This window comes from Megalops cyprinoides, chromosome 21 (assembly GCF_013368585.1).
Source record: "Megalops cyprinoides isolate fMegCyp1 chromosome 21, fMegCyp1.pri, whole genome shotgun sequence".
Lineage (NCBI taxonomy): Eukaryota > Metazoa > Chordata > Actinopteri > Elopiformes > Megalopidae > Megalops > Megalops cyprinoides.
In genome coordinates this window covers 12,737,728-12,759,088 of record NC_050603.1, presented here as the reverse complement: position 1 = coordinate 12,759,088, position 21,361 = coordinate 12,737,728, and the positions used below count along the sequence as shown (strand labels likewise).

General features: G+C 43.7%; 1 protein-coding gene across 1 annotated transcript; it reads left to right on the top strand.

Annotated features, from left to right (window-relative positions):
* The first annotated feature begins 1,097 nt into the window (after nt 1–1,097).
* LOC118796351 (thrombospondin-3a-like) lies at nt 1,098–20,109 on the top strand. The gene is made up of 23 exons (XM_036555188.1): nt 1,098–1,107; nt 5,280–5,486; nt 6,264–6,517; nt 8,029–8,131; nt 9,143–9,169; nt 9,516–9,598; nt 9,977–10,028; nt 10,473–10,621; nt 10,980–11,120; nt 11,601–11,672; nt 12,022–12,174; nt 13,219–13,329; nt 13,662–13,769; nt 13,901–14,060; nt 14,170–14,288; nt 14,693–14,745; nt 15,027–15,220; nt 15,694–15,872; nt 16,394–16,442; nt 16,592–16,788; nt 17,287–17,459; nt 18,906–19,045; nt 20,048–20,109. Exons 1-23 carry the CDS (start codon nt 1,101–1,103, stop codon nt 20,107–20,109), a joined length of 2,793 nt encoding a protein of 930 aa, XP_036411081.1. The 5' UTR covers nt 1,098–1,100.
* The last annotated feature ends 1,252 nt before the right edge of the window (nt 20,110–21,361 follow it).

Genomic DNA, 21,361 nt, shown 5'->3' with positions numbered 1-21,361 from the left:
TTGAAACGCACCAGTCTAAAAACTACATAGTCTCCATTTCATTGATGACGCTATGTGCCTCCGTGTTTCTTACTGGCAGTACTTTCAAGGAATGTATTGTCTTTTCAGAAGCATTGGCTTCCGTTTATGTAGCTTTCCGTTATGTCCCACTACCGCTGAATATCTTACACATGACAACACTGGGTTTAATATGAGGTCATCCGGGGTGCTGGACTAGGACAGCTCCATTCATGGAAAAAAAAACCTCCTAGACTGCAGTTCCAGCGCCAGAGTTTAAAAAATGCGCTTGTCAATTACAAACCTCTCTCGGCGCAATTCAACAAAGACAACTGAATCCAAGACCTGGATTACAACATATGTAAAATGTTGCAAACAGAGTCGCGAAATTAATTAATGAAATATATGGCATTACCTTTATGCCCAAACCTGCAAATTACTCCGTATTCAGGGGATGTACTGATAGACCAGCTATTAGAGAATGCATTTTCAAGAGGCTAACCCAGTCCCTTCTCAGTGCAAGCATCGCGTAAATCGTATACCTGGTCAGTTTTTCATCAAGCGGTGGGCGATTCTTGAGTATCCGAGCTACTTACAGTCCTGGTATTCAGTTATCTGCCTCTGAAATTGTAAGAAGGAATGAAGAATAACAGAGAGTGCTATTCATTATTTGTCACTGACTGGCACGATTGCGTGTTTAACAGATATACTGTCCTCGACTTTTTATTTGTTAGTGAAAATGCGCAGCGCACCCTGTGCGGAAAGGATCACAAGAGACTCCCAGAAACTCCCTCACTGACACACTTTCACTCAAAGAGCATTATTCCGCACGGCGCGCAGCGAGGACAAGCCACCGCTCTTTAACGCTGACCACGGGTCAGCGTGCTGCAAAGAAATTTAATAACTACTCGATACGCCTTCAGTTAACATCGCCACCGGAGAGTCGGGACAGGTGGCGTTTTCGTCTGTTGTTCTGTAGTATTAAACAGTTTCTTGGCAAACTTCTCCGGACTGTTTCTTGCAACATGGGTGCGAAGACAGAGATGCCAGCCTTAGTTATTGTCTTCGCTTCTCTGCTCTTCTGTCTGTGCGACTCGTCGGAGATGCAAGGTAACGTGAAAGTTGTTTTCAATGCACTTTCTTGTGACTATGTCTGTAATGAACTATTTTGGAAGATGCGGACATTATATGTAGTTACTTTATTTTACTGAATCTTTGAACCGTACTTTAAACTTTAAGCTTCCTTGAGCACCAAGTACTGACATAGTGTAACATTTTCAGTAAGGAAGTGGAATTCAGTTCCCCACGCAGAGCAAGGAATTTCTTTTACTTGCTGGAGGATTATTGTATGGTTTCCTCCTATGCAGAACGTGAATGCACGTTAATGTTAATTGCCTCTTGCAGCGCGCTTCCTGCACTCTTTTGTGAAGTCGCAGTGAAAAGCACTGAAGTGCAACCAATGAAAAGGGTTGCTAAACGAATCAAGCACTTAAAAGCGCTGCTGCCTGTCAGCGCGGTTTTTGTTCTCTTTTCCAGCTGATAGATTGATGAGGTCTGAGGAAATCTGCATCGAAGTGCTTTACAACATGTGGATGTTGGAAGCAGCTATGTTTCCTGTGAAATGTGGAAATATATCACAAGCAATTATCCGCAGATATATTAACACTATATTTCAGTGATGAAATATAGGTGACTAGATGACAGTTGTGCGGTCTATTTCAATTCAAATGTAATTTTGCGCCCAGCACTGAAAAGACCTGTAATATTTTATATTTATAAAAGTTCCTGTATAATGTTCGACATGTCGAATACAGGAATTCCTAGGTTTTTTTTTTTTTTTTTTCCAATGCCAAGTATGGTTTTGCATTTAGAACATCCAAACAATGGGATTAGAGCAGTGGTATTTTCTTAATGTCTAGAACTTGTTGAAGCCTATCTTGCGCTGCCATACTATCTTGCGCTGTACTGTTTCTTACTGCACAATTAATACACTCTTATTCAATTACACAACTTCTAACCTATACACACAAGTGGCTTTTTACTCAGCTGCTGCAGCAGTCTCTCATTCAGGACAACCCCAAAAACCACTGATCCAGAAGCGAGTGACTTAACCAGTACACTCCATGCTATTCAAATATAATTCTGGACGACAGTGTCCCTGTTCTCTGTTATTGATATCCAGGAAGGAGGTGGTGCTATGGAAAGTAAGCACGGGACAGGAGGCATTAGTCACCTATGTGGATGTGTTACAGAAACAGTGGTGAGACTAGTAGGCAAAACATTATGTATCGTTTCACAGAGGTGAGAGCTGTGGAGATGAAGTCCTCGTATAGCATTTAAGCCCTCAACATGTTCGAATCACGTCCCATCAGCACTGATGTAAAACACTGTTCAACTGTACTCAGTGCATTGGGGGAGTCATTTTTTATACATCACTGCAATGCACTTCCCCACACATTTGTTTATATCTCTCATTGCCCGGGCTAATGTACACCCACTGCCAAAACGCTGACTGGATCATTACTTCAGTTGCGTTGAAGCAAGGTTTCTGAGAGGCCAGAGGAGGAGTCTAAGAGGATTTTCTCTTCAGATCTTAAACCAAACTTAATTAGGTCAAATTTCAAAGACACTGAAGTATGTTTGCCAGTTTGGGAAACAGCTAGTGCAGTTCCCAAAACTGAAGGTGATTTGCAAGCAGACATGTTGAGTTCATTTTCGGTGTGGGTTAGTCCAGCCAGGTTGATGTTAAAAGCAGACAGATGAGATGGTTGGAAGTCTGTGTTTGCCGGTGTCTGCCTGCTTCCAGTCCTTTTGTCTCTCTTCCTCTCTGTGGCTGTCGTTAAGAATGCTCTTGATGACTGTTGCTGAGGAATAAGATTGTCCCTATTTCTTCCGTCTCCTTGTCCTTTGGCTTTTGTGTGACACAACTTTTGGAAGCCCCCCCCCCCCTTCCTCTCTAGTTTCCATTCATTTTTTTTCCTCCTCATCCCCATCTACTTCTGGCGAGGTTCCTGATGGTTTGCGGCCAGCCGTCGTTGTTCAGACTGGCCTGCGATTTGACTGTCAGAAATGAACTTAAGCAAATGGAAGGGAGAGGCAGAGAGAGATGAAGTGAAGGAGTGAGAGGTAGAGAGAGAGGGAGGGAGGAGAAAAAGGCTGTGTTATCACAGGCCAGGACACAGCAAGGAGCCATCGTCATGTTATTCTTTCCCCTCTGGGTCCCACAGGACTTTGATTTTCAGCCATGTGTCAGAGTGAATAACAGTGAAGAGAAAGAGCAAGGAAGTGAACGAGTCTGGGGAGACGGACGGAAAGGACTGAGGGGGAGACGAAAGAAGGGAGCAGGGAACAAGTGAAGAGGGAAAGGAAGAAAGAGAAGAATGAGACAAAGGAAGGTAGTGAAAACAAGGTGGAGAAAAAAGGAGGTGAAGGAGAAATTCAAGAACAGGGTGAGTGAGGGGTTATTCAAGGAAAGGGAACAGGAGGAAGAGATGTGTGTTACATGGTGAAATGGTAGAGGAAAGGAAAGGGGGGACTAAAGGAGAAAATAGATAATGGAAGAAAACGCAAATGAGTGTGATTTTTGGGCCCATTGTCAGATGGAGTGGTTTAACATTTTGGGGGGAAGGGGACAGCTGGAGAGGGGGGTAGGGCTATGCTGCTGACCTCAGAATGTATTGGCTGGAAACATGTAGCCACAAAGGGAGAGTTGACAGAAACTGGATAATCAATCAAGGGACCCCCCACCACACAAACACCCACCTAAGAAAAGGGGTCAGGGATAGAATTGAAGCCTTCGAGGAACAGTGGTCTGATCAGGCAGCATGTGTTTTATTGGTCAGAGCAATCCACTAGAGAGCTGAGAGTATGAATTTGAATCCCAGCACACTACAATCCCGGGTGGAGCTCGCCTCTCACACTTTCAAACAAAGTGCCTTGTGTCGATTTGCTACAGTAAAATGTGTGTAGATGTATAGTGCAAGAACTGTCAGTAGCTACATTTTTAATGTCTAACGTATAAAACAACATAAGCAACATAGAGGAATGTAATGAGTACAATACGCCTTATAAATCACAACTACTACATTGACAATTTGCAACAAATGATCTGTATTGTGTCATAGCAAGATCACACAAGAGATACTTAAGTGGAATACCTGTGCAGTGTGCACATACAGCAGATCATTCTGGGAGTGACATACACCAAACGCTACAGGTTACATGGCTGGTCAGCTAACACACAGTGCAATGGTTAATTTAATATCATGGTTAAATTACATCTCTGACGAACTCCTAATTGTTATAAAATATGTGGTTGCATCCTTGACTTTACAGACAGTGATTTTGAGCACACAAGCTAATTTGTGTTGATTCTGAAAAGATATCCTGTTTATCTACCATCAAGATTACCCCTCCTTAGTAATATGTGTATGTGTTTTTACCTGTGCATTTGTATTTATATGTAATTAGCAAGTCTTTCCTGTGGGTAAATCTGACATTTGGTCTAATCTCATATTCATGTAGGGGAATTAATAAAAGCTGTAATTTGAAAAGGCTGAATGTATGTTAATGATCACAACTTTGGGTGGCCAGTATAGCGATGCAGAAACAACTTGTCAAACTTGTTCTGTATATTGGTGGGGTTACACCCTAATGCGGGCAAGCAGAAATCACCTGGCAATAAACTCATGGATGATGCATATGTTTGGTGGTCAGTTTTCTGCATGCACACACACACACACACACACACACACACACACACACACACACACACACACACACAGATTCTCACTTTGTGACATACCCTTCATTTTCCCCAGTCTCCATCGCCCCTGTATGTCCCTGTTTCCCACTCCCTCTCCCCTTCCTGTCCTCCTCTTTTCTCGCTTTGGCCTCTTCCTTCAACCTTCTACCCCTCTGCTGCCCTCCCTCCCTCTCCCTCTCATACCCCAATACAATTCCACCCTCTCTCTTTAGCTCTGTCCTTCACTCCCTCTCCTCTCTCTTTAGCTCCCTCTCTCCCTACTCTCTTTCTTGTTCTCACTCCTTCCATCCTCCTTCCCGCTCTTCATCCTTTTCTCACTCCCCCAATTCTGCACTAATTCCAAACCTCTCCCATTCTCTCTGTACCTCTCTTCCCAACCATCTTTCTCACTCACTCCAACTCCCCTTTTTCTATCTCTCATTCCCCCATTTGGTCATTCCCTCCTCTCTCTGTAACCATCACTCCATCCCTCCCTCTCACATTGACCCTCTCTCTCCTCCTCTCCCTCTGTCCACAGTGATTGACATGCTGACGCTTCAGGATGCTAGGCAGAGTGTAGTCGCGGTGGAGAAGGTGGCAGGGGCCCTGAACACGGTCAGCGACATCTACATCGTGTCCACCTTCCGCCTGCCTCCCAAGCTGGGGGGCGTGTTACTGGGGTTCTACGACAAGCACGACAACAAGAAGTACCTGGAGCTGGCCATCATGGGCAAGATCAACAAAGGTACCAGTGTGGAAGAGCCTGCCAGGACCAGGCTGGAGGAGCCCTTCCAACCTGAGTCTCAGCAGACTGCAAGTCAAGGGAGCGAAAAATGAATGATTTGTCTGTACCTTTTGGAACCTAGTCTCTTATTTACTGTTGTACTTATTATCATTGTGACATGCTTGCATTTTAATTTGGTATATTGTGTGCCATGGTTAGAGCACGAAGAGCTGTAAAATGGTCCTCTAATTGACTTTCCTCAAATTTTCCTCTTCAGTTTTTTAACTATGTAATTTTTTTTCTCTGTAAATGCTGTAACAAGCTAGTAAAGACAATGGAATGCACTGACATGTGCCAGTGAAATGTGCCATCACTGACATTCTTGAAAGCATTAACTCTGAGTAACAGAAGGGGTGATTTTAGGTCAGGGGATTCGTTTGCATTTTTTACTCGTTTCTTTCTGCTTGGTCTGTATACATATACCCACACATTCTCTGCATGTCGATTGCTTGCCTTACTTTTCCTTGTCTTTTTCTTTTCCCATTTCTGTTTTACTCTGTTTTGCTCATCTTTGCTGTCTGCCTGTATCTCATTTTCTTGCTCAAACTGCTGTTTCCTTCTCTCCACACTCCTTTTATCTTTGATGTCTTCTTTTTACATTTCCTGTCTGTTCATATTCTGCCTCCTCCTCTCCTAATTTCCACTCCTCATCACCCTTCTCACACTCCCTCTCTCACTCTCACTGTATCTCTCTCTCACTCTCTCTCTTTCTCCCTCTTTCTCTTGCCCTCCCCCCAGCTTTGGTACGCTATGTGCGGAGCGATGGGAAGCTCCACACTGTCAGCCTACAGAATGCCAACTTAGCCGATGGGCAGGAGCAGTCACTCATCCTCCGGGTGGGTGGGCTCCGCCGAGACAACCTCAACCTGGAGCTGTACATCAACTGCCGATTGGTTGACTCCAGCCATGGCCTGCCCTCATTGGTCCAACTCCCATCAGACCCAGAGACCGTTGACATCCGGAATGGTTATAAGGCATATGCCAGGCTACAGGTAACACCGACCATTGTGTCACACACTGGATCAATGAACTGTTGTTCTGCACTTGAAGTTCCACAGTATCCATTATTTCTATTAATTAATTTCTTTGCATATCATTAGTATTTTGTTTCATTTCTTTCGTCATCTGCTGGGCTTCATTGTGATGTGTTTCTGTTATAATTTACATTATTAAGTGTACTAGACTGAATATAATTCGATTGATTGATTTATTCCTCTTTTTGGAAAATAGTGTTGTGTTACATTCTTGTCCTGTCGCTTGTAGACAGTGACTTTTCACTGTGCCTCACACAGTGAAGTTCTAAGTTCTGCCTAATGATTGGAGACTGAGCTAGCACATGGTGACAATCAGTGACTTGTGTGAATCACTCGGAAGTCTTTCTTTTCCATAGAAAACACTACATAGAAAAATACACTACATAGAAAAGACTCCTCTGTAAAGTTCATTATCTGTTCTAGAGCTGAGCAATGGCTGTGTCAGCATTAAGCATAGACCACACTGTCTGGCTGAGTCAGTGCATCTGGTTTTAATCTCTTGTATTTTATAGACCTGTTGTGTATGACAATGACATTTAAGAGTTAATTGGTGTTCAAAGATCAAATCTTTTCTATGTAAATCCAAGACATCTTTGAACACAATGATAATACATGCAAATTCTCCGCTTACCTTAAGCATACTGGCCAGCACCTTCAAATCTAATGCAATTATAATTGGTAAGAAGATTCTGTGAGAAGCTCTGATTATAACTACTATTCAGTGTCTGATTATGAAAAGCAGGTAGTTGACATTAGAATGCTTGGGAATGTGCTCTGAACCAACTTAGATACTCTGTAACAGTACTGGTACTGACTCATAGCTGCCACTTTTCCTAATGACACAGAGTTGGTGAGCTTGTACATGGTAGGTACTGTTGAGAGTCTTTATCTCTCCTTTCCCAGCAGCCTCTTCTCTTTGTGTTAGAATTCTAAACAGCCCAGTCCAGGTAGATATTATCACACTTACCTCTGAACTCTGAGCTGCTCCTATGTGCATAGAACCTACCGTAATATGTCACTCCAGTGGTAAAATCAGAGACACTTTATTAACAGTGATGGTGCTGGAGACTCCACACTTTACAGTGTAAGTTTATGTCAGTCAGATAGACGTGAAATTAAGTGAGAGAGCAGCCATCACTGGGGCTCTGTAACCACTGGTCAGAACCAGATGTGGGGAGTGAAGCTGCATGGACCCTAAAGTGGGTCCATGTGACATTTTATCTGTGACTCATGATGTGAACCGACAAAGTAGTGTTTTCTATGGAAAAGAAAGACTTCCGAGTGATTCACACAAGTCACTGATTGTCACCATGTGCTAGCTCAGTCTCCAATCATTAGGCAGAACTTAGCAACAGGAACTGGAAGGAAGAGGAAGTCTTACGAGTGATTAAATGTTTCTGGAAAAGTCCTGGCCCAGTGGACCGCTCAGTGTGCATTTGTTGAGTGGAGTGTGACGCTGTGGGTTTCAGGGTTCGGTGGAGTCTCTGAAGATGGCTCTGGGGGGCTCTGTGGCCAAAGTTGGTGTCCTGACTGACTGCCCCTTCCAGGGGGATTCCTTGGAACACAACACAGGTATCTAGTCTAATGCTGAGATCTCCCTGTTGTATAAGCATCAAACATCACATAAAAGGCATTGTAAAGCACATGATACTGTCTGTTGTACATACAACACAGTTATACTACACTAACTGTATATTGCACTTATTTTGAATACAGTACTTTTTAATACATGTACATGTATTAAGTACAAGTGTTGCCAGCCATATTTTTATTGTGACAAATGTATCATTACAGAAATCTCGAAAATGATAGATATTTTATTTCCCATGAAGATGACACCTATCCACAAAGCTTTATATAGGATTATAAAGTAATTTATCTAAATCAACCTGGTAATCTTCAACTTTGCACAGCATGTTAATCAGACCACATTTAGTGAATTTGCATTTAAAACACTAAAAAACTCACTCTGTACTGGACATCAGTGTAACAATCTGATAAAGGTTAAATGAACACAAATACCATAGAGCACTGATTCTCAATCCTGCTCCTGGGGCCCCCCTGCTCCGCACGTTTTCCATCTTTCCCTGCTCTACCTACCTGACCGAACTCATCAGTGGCACTTTTGATTAGCTGAATACATCTACATTTTTATCTACATTTAATAAAGAGCATGTTAATTATTTCAATCAGGTGTGTTTGGAGCAAGGATAAACTGAAGATTTGCAGGACAGGGGGGCTCCAGGAGTAGGATTGAGAAATACTGCGGCATAGAGCATTAGCAGTTTTCCTTTGCCTCCATCTAGTGGTGTAAGCATATTATTGCAAAATTAATAAGAGCAACTATCATTAATTACATCAGAAAGGGAGACAATGGTACTATTGAAATTCTAATGATGTCTGTGCTGAAACAGATTTGAACTGTGTATGCTATCTGATTTTGTATGTGGATACATATATGTAGCGTATAGAATATTCCTTAAACACAATGTTATGGCTACAAGTGTAGCAATAGAAAGACATGAATGACAATGGAGATGTTGAAATGCTGTTGCTGAAGGTTGTCTTTGGTTGTCTCTGCAGTGAATGGCAATGTGAACTCCATTCTAGGTGAGTGGCATGGGGGTTCAGCTGAAGCCTTGGATCAGTGGTTCCCAAGGATTTCTTAGCATGCTCCCCTAGATACCTCTACAAACCTTGTGTACAACTTTGTGCACAAAATTACAGACTGGTTACCATAGCAATTCATTGGAGTTGTTCTTATGAATAACTGAATATAGTAAATAAATTGTAATAAATGTATAGTATATAAAGTATAGTAATACATGAATATAGTTTCCTTCTTAAACCCTTCTTTCTGTGCATCCACTGTCTTGATAATTACTATTGTTTTCATTACGTAGCTGTTATCTCTGTATTAATGTGGGCATCACCGTCTTTTTTATATCCATACAAGGTGACCACACAAAGGCCCTAATTGGTCAGCTGATCATCTTCAACCAGATCCTGGGGGAGCTCAGACAGGACATCAGAGAGCAGGTGAGGGATGGAGGCTGGAGCCCAACTGCTGATCCTTGAAAGTAAAAACTGATTCAGAGTCGGCACTGAGGGCAGAATTCATCTATACTGTGAGGGATACAAATGGAGGCAGGGTCAAAGATGGCAGTGGCCTCATATTTCATGACATCAGCCTTGTGGGACAGGGCCTAACTGAATCCTGGTTAGAAAAATACACTGCCTGAAACACAATATATTTGAAAAAAAAAACCCTTGTGTATGTGTGTGACAGAGACAGGAAGAGAGAGAGAGAGAGAGAGAGAGAGAGAGAGAGAGAGAGAGAGAGAGAGAGAGAGACTGGAGAGAGAAGCTAGCTTTAAAGGTGTGTGTAAGTCATTGTGCTGTGTGTTCCCTTCCCAGGTAAAGGAGATGGCTCTGATCAGGAACACTATACTGGAGTGTCAAGTGTGTGGTGAGTGACAGCATCATGGCTGCAGTAGCCTGCGGACAGAGAGGAGCTGGCCTGTAGTGTTATGGTTTTTTAGATTTTCATCTAACCTTTAAGGGCATGGCTCTTTACCCTGCTGTTGGACATTCAACCCATTCAGTGCAGTTGTAATATTTTTTTGCAGCTATAGATGTACATGAAGGCATCTTGAGAACTACTAATCAATGATTAATAAAAAATAATACTATTACTGATAACATTGTGAAATATTTACTGATAGTAAATTAGGAGATAGACAAAGAGTTAGATGTTAGAATAGACCTACCACAAAACGTCAGACAGTTTTCTGTTATTTTTCTTTAAATTGTACAAAGTTGCATGCAAAGCAATAAACATCTAGTTCTTGTTGATTTAATGGAGAGGGTAATGCTGGGTACACGGAAACCTAGAAATTCACATTTTCTCCAGGGTTCCACGAGCCTCGGTCACGCTGCATCCCTAGCCCTTGCTACAAGGGGGTGCCCTGCATGGAGACCTTCGACTACCCAGGGTACCGCTGCGGGCCCTGTCCTGAGGGCATGACAGGAAACGGGACCCACTGCCAGGACATTGATGAGGTGTGCCGTCATACACAGTGTTGCCTGTTGAAATACTGCAACACTTTTATTGCCTTGATAAATCTTGCTCACTTGTGCACCAACCAAAATAAACTCAGATGGATGAAATTCTGACACCCACCTTGTTGGATTATATTACCAATGAATGCTTCAATAATGTCTTTACTTTTTCCAGTGTCCAGTTGCCTGGTTGGCTTTGCATGCCTGGTGAATGTTACTAAAGTGTGCTGTACCAAAGCATCATAAGGGTGTAGTGGTGATAAATATATAATTTATGTCTATAGTCTGCCTTTCTCATCTTTTCTTGTGTTTGGTTGTCTCCTTCTCCCCTTGTCTCTCCACTCCCCCCCCCTCTCAGTGTGCCCTGGTCCAGCCATGCTTCTCTGAAGCAGCGTGTGTGAACACAGCCAAGGGCTTCACCTGTGAGCCCTGCCCCCCTGGGCTCTCGGGGCCACCCCTCAGTGGAGTGGGGGTGGAGTTTGCCAAGAGCCGCAAGCAGGTGGGAGAGTCACACCCTGAAGGTTACTGGTTCAAATGTCATGGAACAATCCAATAACCACAAAGACCCAGCTGTGTAAATAGGTTCAATACATGAGCATTCTATAGGAAGTTACCATGGATATAGTGGCTAGTTAAATAAATGCTCAGGTTAATTCTTATACAATACAGTCAGGATGAAACTAGAAATATCACTATCATATCATGTTGTTTGCTGAGCAGAAACTCTTATCCAAAGATTGCATTTTACAAATCCATTTATTGTTGTGTATATACTGAAGCAACTCATATGAAGCATGATTCATACGAAAGAATAACTCAAGGGTAAAATAACAGTGCCCCATCTGGGATTCAGACCTGTTTGTGGTTTGGTTATGAGTCCTGTGCTGTAGCTAGGCCATATTTTCTCAAGTCACCCATTTTGGGCATATTACACTCCACCTCCCTGAAAGATATTGCGTGATTCACTTTTTTTCTCCAGGAGTGTACAGACATAGATGAGTGTGCTGAAGGCGGTGCATGTGTGCCGAACTCTGTATGCATCAACACTGTGGTGAGTGTGACCCACGTTGCTCAGAGAGCTATACTGTAATCACACCACACAAGTCTCAAAATGCTGGGCATGCTGGTGATCATTGGATTATGCTGTTGACATGCTGTCGGACATGTTGATGATCAGTACATTATCCTGTTGACATTCTATTAGACGTGTTGTTGATCGTTAGATTATGCTGTTGACATGCAGTAGGACATGCTGCTGTACTTTGGATGACGCTCTACTTATCATGAACTAATACTATATTTTCAGTTTGTTTTCTTCACTGCTTTTACCAGTTGCCTCATCTGTCTCACCCATCATCACACTCTGTCCTTCTGTCTTTGCCTCACTTTCTTTCTCACAGGGCTCCTATAAGTGTGGTCAGTGTAAAGGGGGTTTCGTGGGTAACCAGACGGTTGGGTGCCTCCCACGGAGGTCCTGTGCCACACTAGGCTTTAACCCGTGTGACGTTAATGCCCACTGCGTCATCGAGCGGAGCGGGGATGTCACCTGTGCGGTGAGCCACACGATTCTTTCACTTGGCAGGAAAATCTCCTGGGTGTCACCTGGGCTCAATCGCCAAAGCTTAATCAGCTCCAGACCTCCCAGTGCTGTGTAATGTAGAGATCAGGACTGTCAGGAGCAAAGGATCATGGGTCTGAATGCAGATGGTGAGGTGGGGTATTTCACCTGGATTGCCCTCATTAAAAATCACAGCTTTAAAACATGTTGAAAAAGTGGCCCAGCCCAGCACTTGCACCACCAAGGCTGATTCCTACAGCACAGACTCTTGCTCAAGTCTGAGCTGTGTCATTGGCCAACAATGACTGGGAGTGGAACAAAACTGGCTTTCGTTTCATTGGGTTTCCTTGGCTAGGGCCTGCTCACCTTTCCACCCTCTAGCAAATTGTCAGGTGTCTGCGAAGCATCATTGGGATTACATGAGTGATGCACATGTCCTGTAATCAGAATTTTCTTTGCTGTGTTGTGCTGTTGGATTTGTACAGTATGGAACAGCCATTTTGGCTTTGTTCGAGCATATCAAAGGATTGCATTCAACAGGCTTTAATGCTCTAGTATGAATGTAGAGGGTGTGCATAGAGGCAAGCCTACAGAAGTACAACTAGCAATTACAAACGTGTGAAAAGGATGGAAAAAGCATAAAATACAAACAAATTATCAGATGCAGTGTAAATACTCCTTGGAAGCTCTTCTCATGACAGGTGTTGATAGTGTTAAAGTTATTGAGTTTCTCACAGAGTGGGTATGCATGCAAGAAAGGAAGCTGAACATAAATATTCTGTCTGACACAGTTTAAAACATACTTGATTGATGATTGAAATTCAGAATTCTAATACTTTTTCCATGCAACAGGCGTAAATTCACTGTTTTGAAGAATATTACACATTTGTGATCTTTTTTCCCCTCATTAATCATTTTCCTCTCTTTCCGTCTCTCTCTCCCACTCCCTCTGTGTCTCTCTCTCCCTGTGTACCTCTCTGTCTGTGTCTCTTTCTTCTCTCTCTGTTGCTTTCCCTCTCTATCCATCTCTCCCTCTCAGTGCAATGTGGGCTGGGCGGGTAATGGTAACACCTGTGGTCCAGATACTGACATTGATGGGTACCCAGACCATTCTCTCCCCTGCATCGACAACGACAAGCACTGCAAACCGGTAGGTCTCCTCAGTACAGACACTGGAGTTAGTGGCATTACTCTGCGACCCTTAAAGAACAGCGATGAGTCTCCTCTGAAAAGTGATATAAACACGACCTTACTGTGACAGCATAACATATAATAACTGGTGGTTGGAGTTGCTTTTAAAGAGAGTCAACATTTAAGAAGTAAACTCTAGAGATAGGTGTTTGGTGGGACATTTTAACCACTCTAGATGGCTTTTTCAGTTAACACACTCTGCTCTAGGTGGCTTTTAAGTACATTGCTGTTTGAAGTGTCATTGCAAATGCATAATTTCCTCATGTGTCATGTCCTCTGTTCTCTGATCAGGACAACTGCATTTTCACGCCCAACTCTGGGCAGGAGGATGCAGATAATGACGGCATTGGCGACCAGTGTGACGAGGACGCTGATGGAGATGGAATCAAGAATGTGGAGGTTTGTCTGTGTGTGTGTGTGTGTGTGTGTGTTATACTTCAATACTGTATGCTGATACTGGCTCCCAGAGGTTCATGGTTTTGCTTTCACTCAATTCACCAATAGTAACTGGCTGAAGTGGCTTTTTCCAGGATAACTGCCGGCTGATTCCCAACAAGGATCAGCAGAACTCTGACACGGACTCCTTTGGAGACGCTTGTGACAACTGCCCCAACGTCCCCAACATCGACCAGAAAGACACCGACAGCAACGGGGAGGGCGACGCCTGCGATAACGACATCGATGGAGACGGTAAGGTCACCCTGAGCCATATGCTTAGTGGCATTATGTATTATCATTACCAATAATGTTTCTAAAAATCACTGGAAGGAAAACTTCTGTGCTCTTCTTGCGTCTTCAGGGATCCCCAATGTGCTGGACAACTGTCCCAAAGTGCCCAACCCCATGCAGACTGACCGGGATGGGGACGGGGTGGGGGATGCCTGCGACAGCTGTCCTGAGCTCAGCAACCCCACGCAGGTCAGAAAGAGAGCATTAGGGGGCGTTGCATACGTTTATCACAGAGCCCTGCATCTCCGCTGTCTTACCACACAGGGTGCGAGAATGGAAATGTATGCAAAATGATGTGCTTTTTAGCAACTGCAGGTTGAAGTAGTCATAAATAAATCATAAATAAATCTCTGAAAGAGTATTATCAGACATCATGAGTATGATTTATGTTGTTTTTGTTATTCATTTGAAGCATGACCAGGATGTTGCCAGTAATTCTGGATTAAGAGTAAAAATTTTGATTCAGTCTGTTTTCAGTGTTAATTTCAAGTTCACAAATGTGTAAAATAACATACTTCGATTATAGTTTCCATTGCACAAACTGAAAATATCAAAAAAGCAATGTATTCTATTGTGTCTTCACTCTCCTGCAGACAGACATTGACAATGATCTGGTGGGTGACGTGTGTGACACCAATTATGATATGTAAGTTTGATCCTTACTTGCTGACTGTGTTCCTGGTGACAGTACTACAACTAACATACACACGTTCACACATAAATTTGCACACACACACACACACACACACACACACACACACACACACACACACATATGCATGCATACACACATACGCACTAGCTCTGCTTCCTTTTCTCCTTATCAAAACCAATCTTCTGGGTAATCCAATTAATTGTAGCTCGACTAAAACTTTTACGTCAGCTTCTAACAACTGGAACACTAAATCCTCCACCCGCTTCTTACAGGGATGGGGATGGTCACCAGGACTCTCGTGACAATTGCCCAGAAGTCCCCAACAGCTCACAGCTGGACTCAGACAATGACGGAATTGGCGACGAATGTGACGATGACGATGACAATGATGGGATCCCAGATTTTGTGGGCCCCGGCCCAGACAACTGCCGACTGATTGTCAACCCCAACCAGAAAGACTCAGATGGTAACCCCTCTGCTTATCACTCAGCATTAAAAGAGATGGGTAGTGGGTATTGTGGGATACCTCACTATACTGTCAGGGTGTACTAACACATCAAGTTGTTTCGCACTACAGAATTCAGGACCCTCACCCTATGAGCCAGCTGGGCTTGGACATGGCTCCCCACTGTTCTAATTGCATGGGCCATTGCCTTCTGGAAAGGAACATTGTGGTCACAAGCCTTGTTTGTTGACTGTATCTTTGTTCACTCACCTAATTAGTGCTTTCAACATTTGAGCTCTTTCCCACTGTCAGCCCTTTTCTCTACATTCAGCTTTTCAGTTCATATCCTGTTAGAGAATACTGTGGCTGTCAGCATTGTGCTTTACTTTGTGCTTAATCATAATTTATTATTTGGAGGGAAATACTGTTATTCTATTCCAGTGAACACCACCTCAACATTCACTGTCACAAGCACTGTCTCTGTGCTTGTACAGGAAACGGCGTGGGCGATGTGTGTGAGGATGACTTCGACAATGACACGGTGATGGACCTGATTGACGTGTGTCCAGAGAGCGCAGAGGTGACACTGACAGACTTCAGAGCCTATCAGACCATCATCCTGGACCCTGAGGGTGACGCTCAGATTGACCCCAACTGGGTGGTGCTCAATCAGGTGATGCCCGGGGCCAACACAATACCATAATTGAAGCCCACTGACCCAGAAACACCAAGACACCTAGAACCAGCAGTTTGCCTTGACAGGGAAGGTCATCATTAAAATTACTGCCCATGTACTTTTTGGTTTGCCATCTTTACATCACATTACATTATTGGCATTTAGCAGATACTGTTATCCAAAGTGACTTACATAGGTTATAATTTTTTACATGTTACCCATTTATACAGCTGTATATTTACTGGGGCAATTCTGGGTTAAGTACCTTGCCCAAGGATACAACAGCAGTACCCCAAACCGGCAACCTTTTGGTTACGAGTCCTGCTCTTTAACCACTACGCTAACATTTATGATTATGATTTTTGATCGGTTCTTCAAGTGTACTGCAGCTATTTAACCACAAATACCAAGTTGATTAAGTACCATGGGTGCCCAGAAAAGCAATCAATCAATTCAAAAATCTTGTTATGTTCATTATTGTTATTTATGTAGTCGTAACGGTCTGTATCTCGGTTTAGGGCATGGAGATAGTGCAGACGATGAACAGTGACCCTGGTCTAGCTGTGGGTAAGTGGTTGCTCAGCCACTGTGTATATGTTATCTTTATCCTGATATGTTGCCAGGCCTGACCCTCACCTGGTAAATAATGGTACTGAATCAGACTTTCCGATAATGGCATCTTTCACTCTCTTTGTCCTCTCCTTTCCTCCACGCAGGCTACACAGCCTTCAATGGGGTGGAGTTCGAGGGTACCTTCCACATCAACACGGTGACGGACGACGACTATGTGGGCTTCATCTTCGGCTACCAGGACTCGTCCAGCTTCTACGTGGTGATGTGGAAGCAGACAGAACAGGCCTACTGGCAATCTGTGCCCTTCCGGGCCGTGGCGCAGCCAGGGCTGCAGCTGAAGGTAGGCGGCAAAACCAAGGACATGTTAACAACCATGAACACGTGAATGACTGCGTCAGTGAGAGCCAGGTCTTACCGAAAGGCTTTTCTTGGTCCCAGACAATTACCTTTCCACAAGGGAGTCATTACTGTAGGATGACACGCCGCATCTATCACAACACCATCATCTTGGTGACTGAACGATATAAGAATAAGACCAGGATTCAGGCTGTGATCTACTAGGTTAGTGCTTCACCACCTGAGTTCAGGAAATGGGAAATGAAGCTATGTTATTAGTTAAGATGACAATTATGTACTTTTTGTTACTGGAATGTAGAGCTGTGGGAGAGAGGGAACGGGAAGCAGGGCTTTGATTGTGTTGATGTATTGGTGCATTTATGTACTGTACATTACAAATTCTGCAGCCTTACTTGTAACAGTACAGTCCTGTTTGTTAAGCGTCATCTGGTTTACATGCGGTCAGTATGACACTCTCCTAACCCTAATCCTCCTCCTGAAGGCAGTGAAGTCCCGGACGGGCCCTGGCGAGTTCCTGCGCAATGCCCTGTGGAACACAGGTGACACACCAGGCGAGGTGAAGCTGCTGTGGAAGGACCCCCGCAACGTGGGCTGGAAGGACAAGACGTCATACCGTTGGCACCTCAGCCACCGGCCCCAAGTGGGCTACATCAGGTTTGCAAAATCCCACCCTCCAAATAACAACTAATTACTAAATGTTGCCTAAGAAATCATGTTTCCTGCATGTTTCTGTCAATTGCTATTTAATTTCAGGGTTTTAGATGACATCAGGGTGCAGGAGCCTGCTTGTATACTCTGGAATTTTTAATGGTCCCTCCACAGTAGGTTTAGAACTCTCTGAAATTATTCTCTTCAACTTGAACAGTTTAGCATTTTTTCAAAGGCAGGGAGAAATCGCAGAGAAAGGGTTAGAAAATCTGCTGCAAAGGACTTTAACTGCCCACCCCCAAACACTTTATACAAATACAACTCAAGTAGTAACATTTGTTTTTCCTTACATAATAATTTTAAAAGTAAAACCACCCCATATCTTTGGTTTTTCTTCATATTTTTGTCTACAGTGCCCACCGGGGGGCAGTGTGCTTGCTGTGGTGACAGATGGACTGGGGCAAGTGGGAAGGGGGGGCAGGATTTGATTCTCCCAGATTTTTCCCGAATCTCTGAGACTTCACAGAGGCCGAACCCACCCACCCCCAGCCACTTATTGTCCCTGTCGCCATGCCTACCGAATATTTGGCAGGAATTCCATGGGCGCCTGTTCATATGCAGATCCAGAGGACGCTACAACAGAGTGGAAGGAATGTAAGAGAGGGAGGGAGAGAGAGAGAGAGAGACAGAGAGAGAGAGAGAGAGAGAGTGACAGAAAGAGGGAGAGAAGGGAGGGGGTGGGGAGACAGATTGAGGAGATCAGAGAGGGCTGGGGGTTCACAAGGTCTCACGCTGGCGGAAGCTCGTGTGTCTTTAGCAAGGTTGCTTAGCAGCCCTGTGATTGAAGACACTCAGCAAACAGACTGATCCCAGGGGACAAGAGTACGGGGGAGGAGGAGGAGGACAATAAAAGAGAGAAGGAAGTGTGTGAAAGAGTGCCAGTGAGGAGAGGGGCGCAGGAGGAGAGTGAGGGGGCCGATGCACTCATGTCTCATCCCCTTTCAGCCTGTGAACATGAGCATCACACATACAGAGAAACAGCAGGCTCCTACTGGGCCTCTCTGAGCGGGGAGCCACATCAGCATAACCCTGCAAGGCTCTTTCACAGACAAACAAGAGAAAAGAGCTCACTTTGTGTGCTGCTTGGAACTCTCAATCAGCGCTCTGGGAACAGTCCTTTCTTTGCGTCATCACAGAGTCACACTGTCCACCCTCTGAGCCACTTGACCATTGCGGTTTTTCATTTGTTTCTAGCATGAAGAGCACCTATGCAGTTCACTGACACACTTCATTGTCAGGCTTTAGAAAACGTAGGGCAGCACGCAGAATACTGAGAAAACCTCTTCTTCCCTCTCCTCTGGCCCTTCTTTGGAGCCCCCCACATTGGCTGTAATGGACCCACCTCCTTTCATCTCTCGCACCTCATTGGCTGCTCTGCATGTTGTGTTACAGGGTGAAGTTGTATGAAGGGCCAGGATTGGTCGCTGACTCGGGCGTGGTGATTGACACCACCATGAGGGGTGGGCGACTGGGCGTCTTCTGCTTCTCTCAGGAGAACATCATCTGGTCCAACCTGCGCTATCGTTGCAATGGTACGTGACTTATAAACCATTCTCTGCACTTCAGCAGCCGTGTTGAGGTTAAAGGCAAGGTTTCTGTAACCCCTGAATGTAAGGCAGTTTAATGCTTTTTGTTTGCTATGCCCAGCAGAGATGGGTTTGATGCATGTAAAAATTTACGTGAGCGCTCATTTTAAAAACACTACATCTTAATGTTATTAGGAAATTGAAAGTCTGGGAAAATGAACATATACTAGCTTAAGGGGTAATGGAAACACTACTTTGCACAGGAATGACTGGGTGTGATTCCTTTTCAAAAGCTGACATTCAAATACTATGTGGACATGACAAACATGTGAACTCATAAACAGCTGCAACAAAGTAAATAAATGAATGCAAATAAATGAAAACACAATTACTGCACATTGTATCAGTGTATCTTAAAATTACTGTGAATGAAATAACCTCTACAATTTCCCTCTGTTACAACAAATCAAGTTGAGTGGACACACCTGTCTGGGTAGATGTTATGTACCAGTTGAGGGAAATTTCACCTAGTGTTAAAAGAGAAATTTCCATGACTTTTCAATTTTATTTTAAAGCCTTTCAAAAATGAATCTCATTTCTGCATTGGTCAAAGTCTTGTAAAATAGATTGCTTTGAAGATGGACCTGCAAGGGGAAATAATTTGAGATGCTACTTTCAAGATATTCAGATTGTTTCAGTGTGCACACATTTGCAGATACCCCTGACGATACCTTCTCCAAAGACTTTTGGTAGTGGGCTTTGTATGTGAGCCAGTGTAGTAGTGAGTTTACCTTCAGTATCACCACACTAGTATTGCAAGAGCTGATAGTCAATCACATCAAGATAGTAAGTTTGTCAAACTTTTTTATGAATTTCAAAGACTGGGGGAACATTGTGTTGAATTAAATACATATGTTTGAACTCTGATGTATAATGGACTCCTACCCACATTCTGCACTAATTCTCTTTCAGCATCAAGTGTTGAATGAGCACTTTTTTTCCCCTCAGATACTGTGCCGGACGACTTTGAACCCTATCGCAAGCAAGCCATGATACACCTAAAGGTGTGAGGAGCCTGAAGGCTGAAGTGGGGGAGATGGCAGCCAGGAAGGCTGTCCCTTCTCCTCTCTGCCAAAGTTTGTGTCTGTTTGGTATGTGTGTGTATGTGTGTGTGTATGTATATCTGTGCATGTATGTGGATGGGGGGGGGGGGGGGGGGGGGGGCATTGTTGCCAAAAGATTTACACTTTTACAGCATTCAAATAATGTTTACACACAGAGGTCCCTAGATTTTATTATTAATGAAATAATAATAATAATAATAATAAAGCACAATTCATGCTTATCATACCAGAATGCCCCAAAATGAAGACATGAATGAAAACATATAGAAAGTCAGTTAAGTTTCCCCATCCCTAGAGACCTCTGTTTACAAAAAGGGCCTTCTGGAGGGCCATCTGGTGACTTTTCCGAAGAGTTGGTAACAGCGTTTGGCAACAGTGTTTGAGTGTGCATGTGTGCTTAGGTTGGGGGCAAGTCTGCATTGTGTCAGTGTGGAGTGGGTGAGTGTGTCCTTGTGCTATGGGTGCGTTGCAGGGGACGGTTGAGGGGAGGGGCTTTCCACCATTCCACAAGTTCCATCCCTATCACAGTGAGTGGAGGAGACAGAAGCAACCAAAGAGGAAAGAAATATAAGCTTTTATTCAACCTGGCCCACAAGAGGCCGTGTAGCTGCTCAGCAAGTAGTGCTGTCCCCATCCCCACATCCCTCTGGTACTCTGTGGGAATGACTGTATGTATATGTGCATGTGTGTAAGTGTTTGTGTGTACGTGTGTGTGCCTGTCTGTATGTCTGTCTGTCTTCAAGTTACAGGCGTGGCCATACAATCAAGGGACACTGTTTTCAATAAAAGAAGGTGCTAACCTTTCCTGTCAGGTTATCTTTGTCATCTCAGAACATATAGATTAAGCAGAGAAAAAAAACCATCAACGCATGTTGAAACAAAGCTTACATTGTAGCGATGGTGTCCTTTTTAACTTTGACTCCAGAACTACTGTTGCATAGTAGTGGGATTGTGTTAATCAGAAATTGTTATGTGAAGGTGTACTTTAGGACATGAAAGATGTGCACTCTGAAATATACAAGGTTTGTAAAAAATACAGAGTGAGTCAGACAAATATAAAATCCAATGCGCCCCTGGTCTGTCCTATTTGTGTCATTTTTTTTAAACTCTGGGTGTACATGCATTCTTGAGTATACATTACAGGCTTGTGAGTCATCTGATGATAATTAAATATGAAATAAAAACCTGGTAACCACAG

Excerpts from the sequence above, each read along its gene's own strand:
- LOC118796351 (XM_036555188.1), top strand. Across the intron at positions 13,330-13,661 it reads ACGACAAGCACTGCAAACCG|GACAACTGCATTTTCACGCC; the intron begins GTAGGTCTCCTC and ends TTCTCTGATCAG. Across the intron at positions 14,289-14,692 it reads AGCTCAGCAACCCCACGCAG|ACAGACATTGACAATGATCT; the intron begins GTCAGAAAGAGA and ends ACTCTCCTGCAG.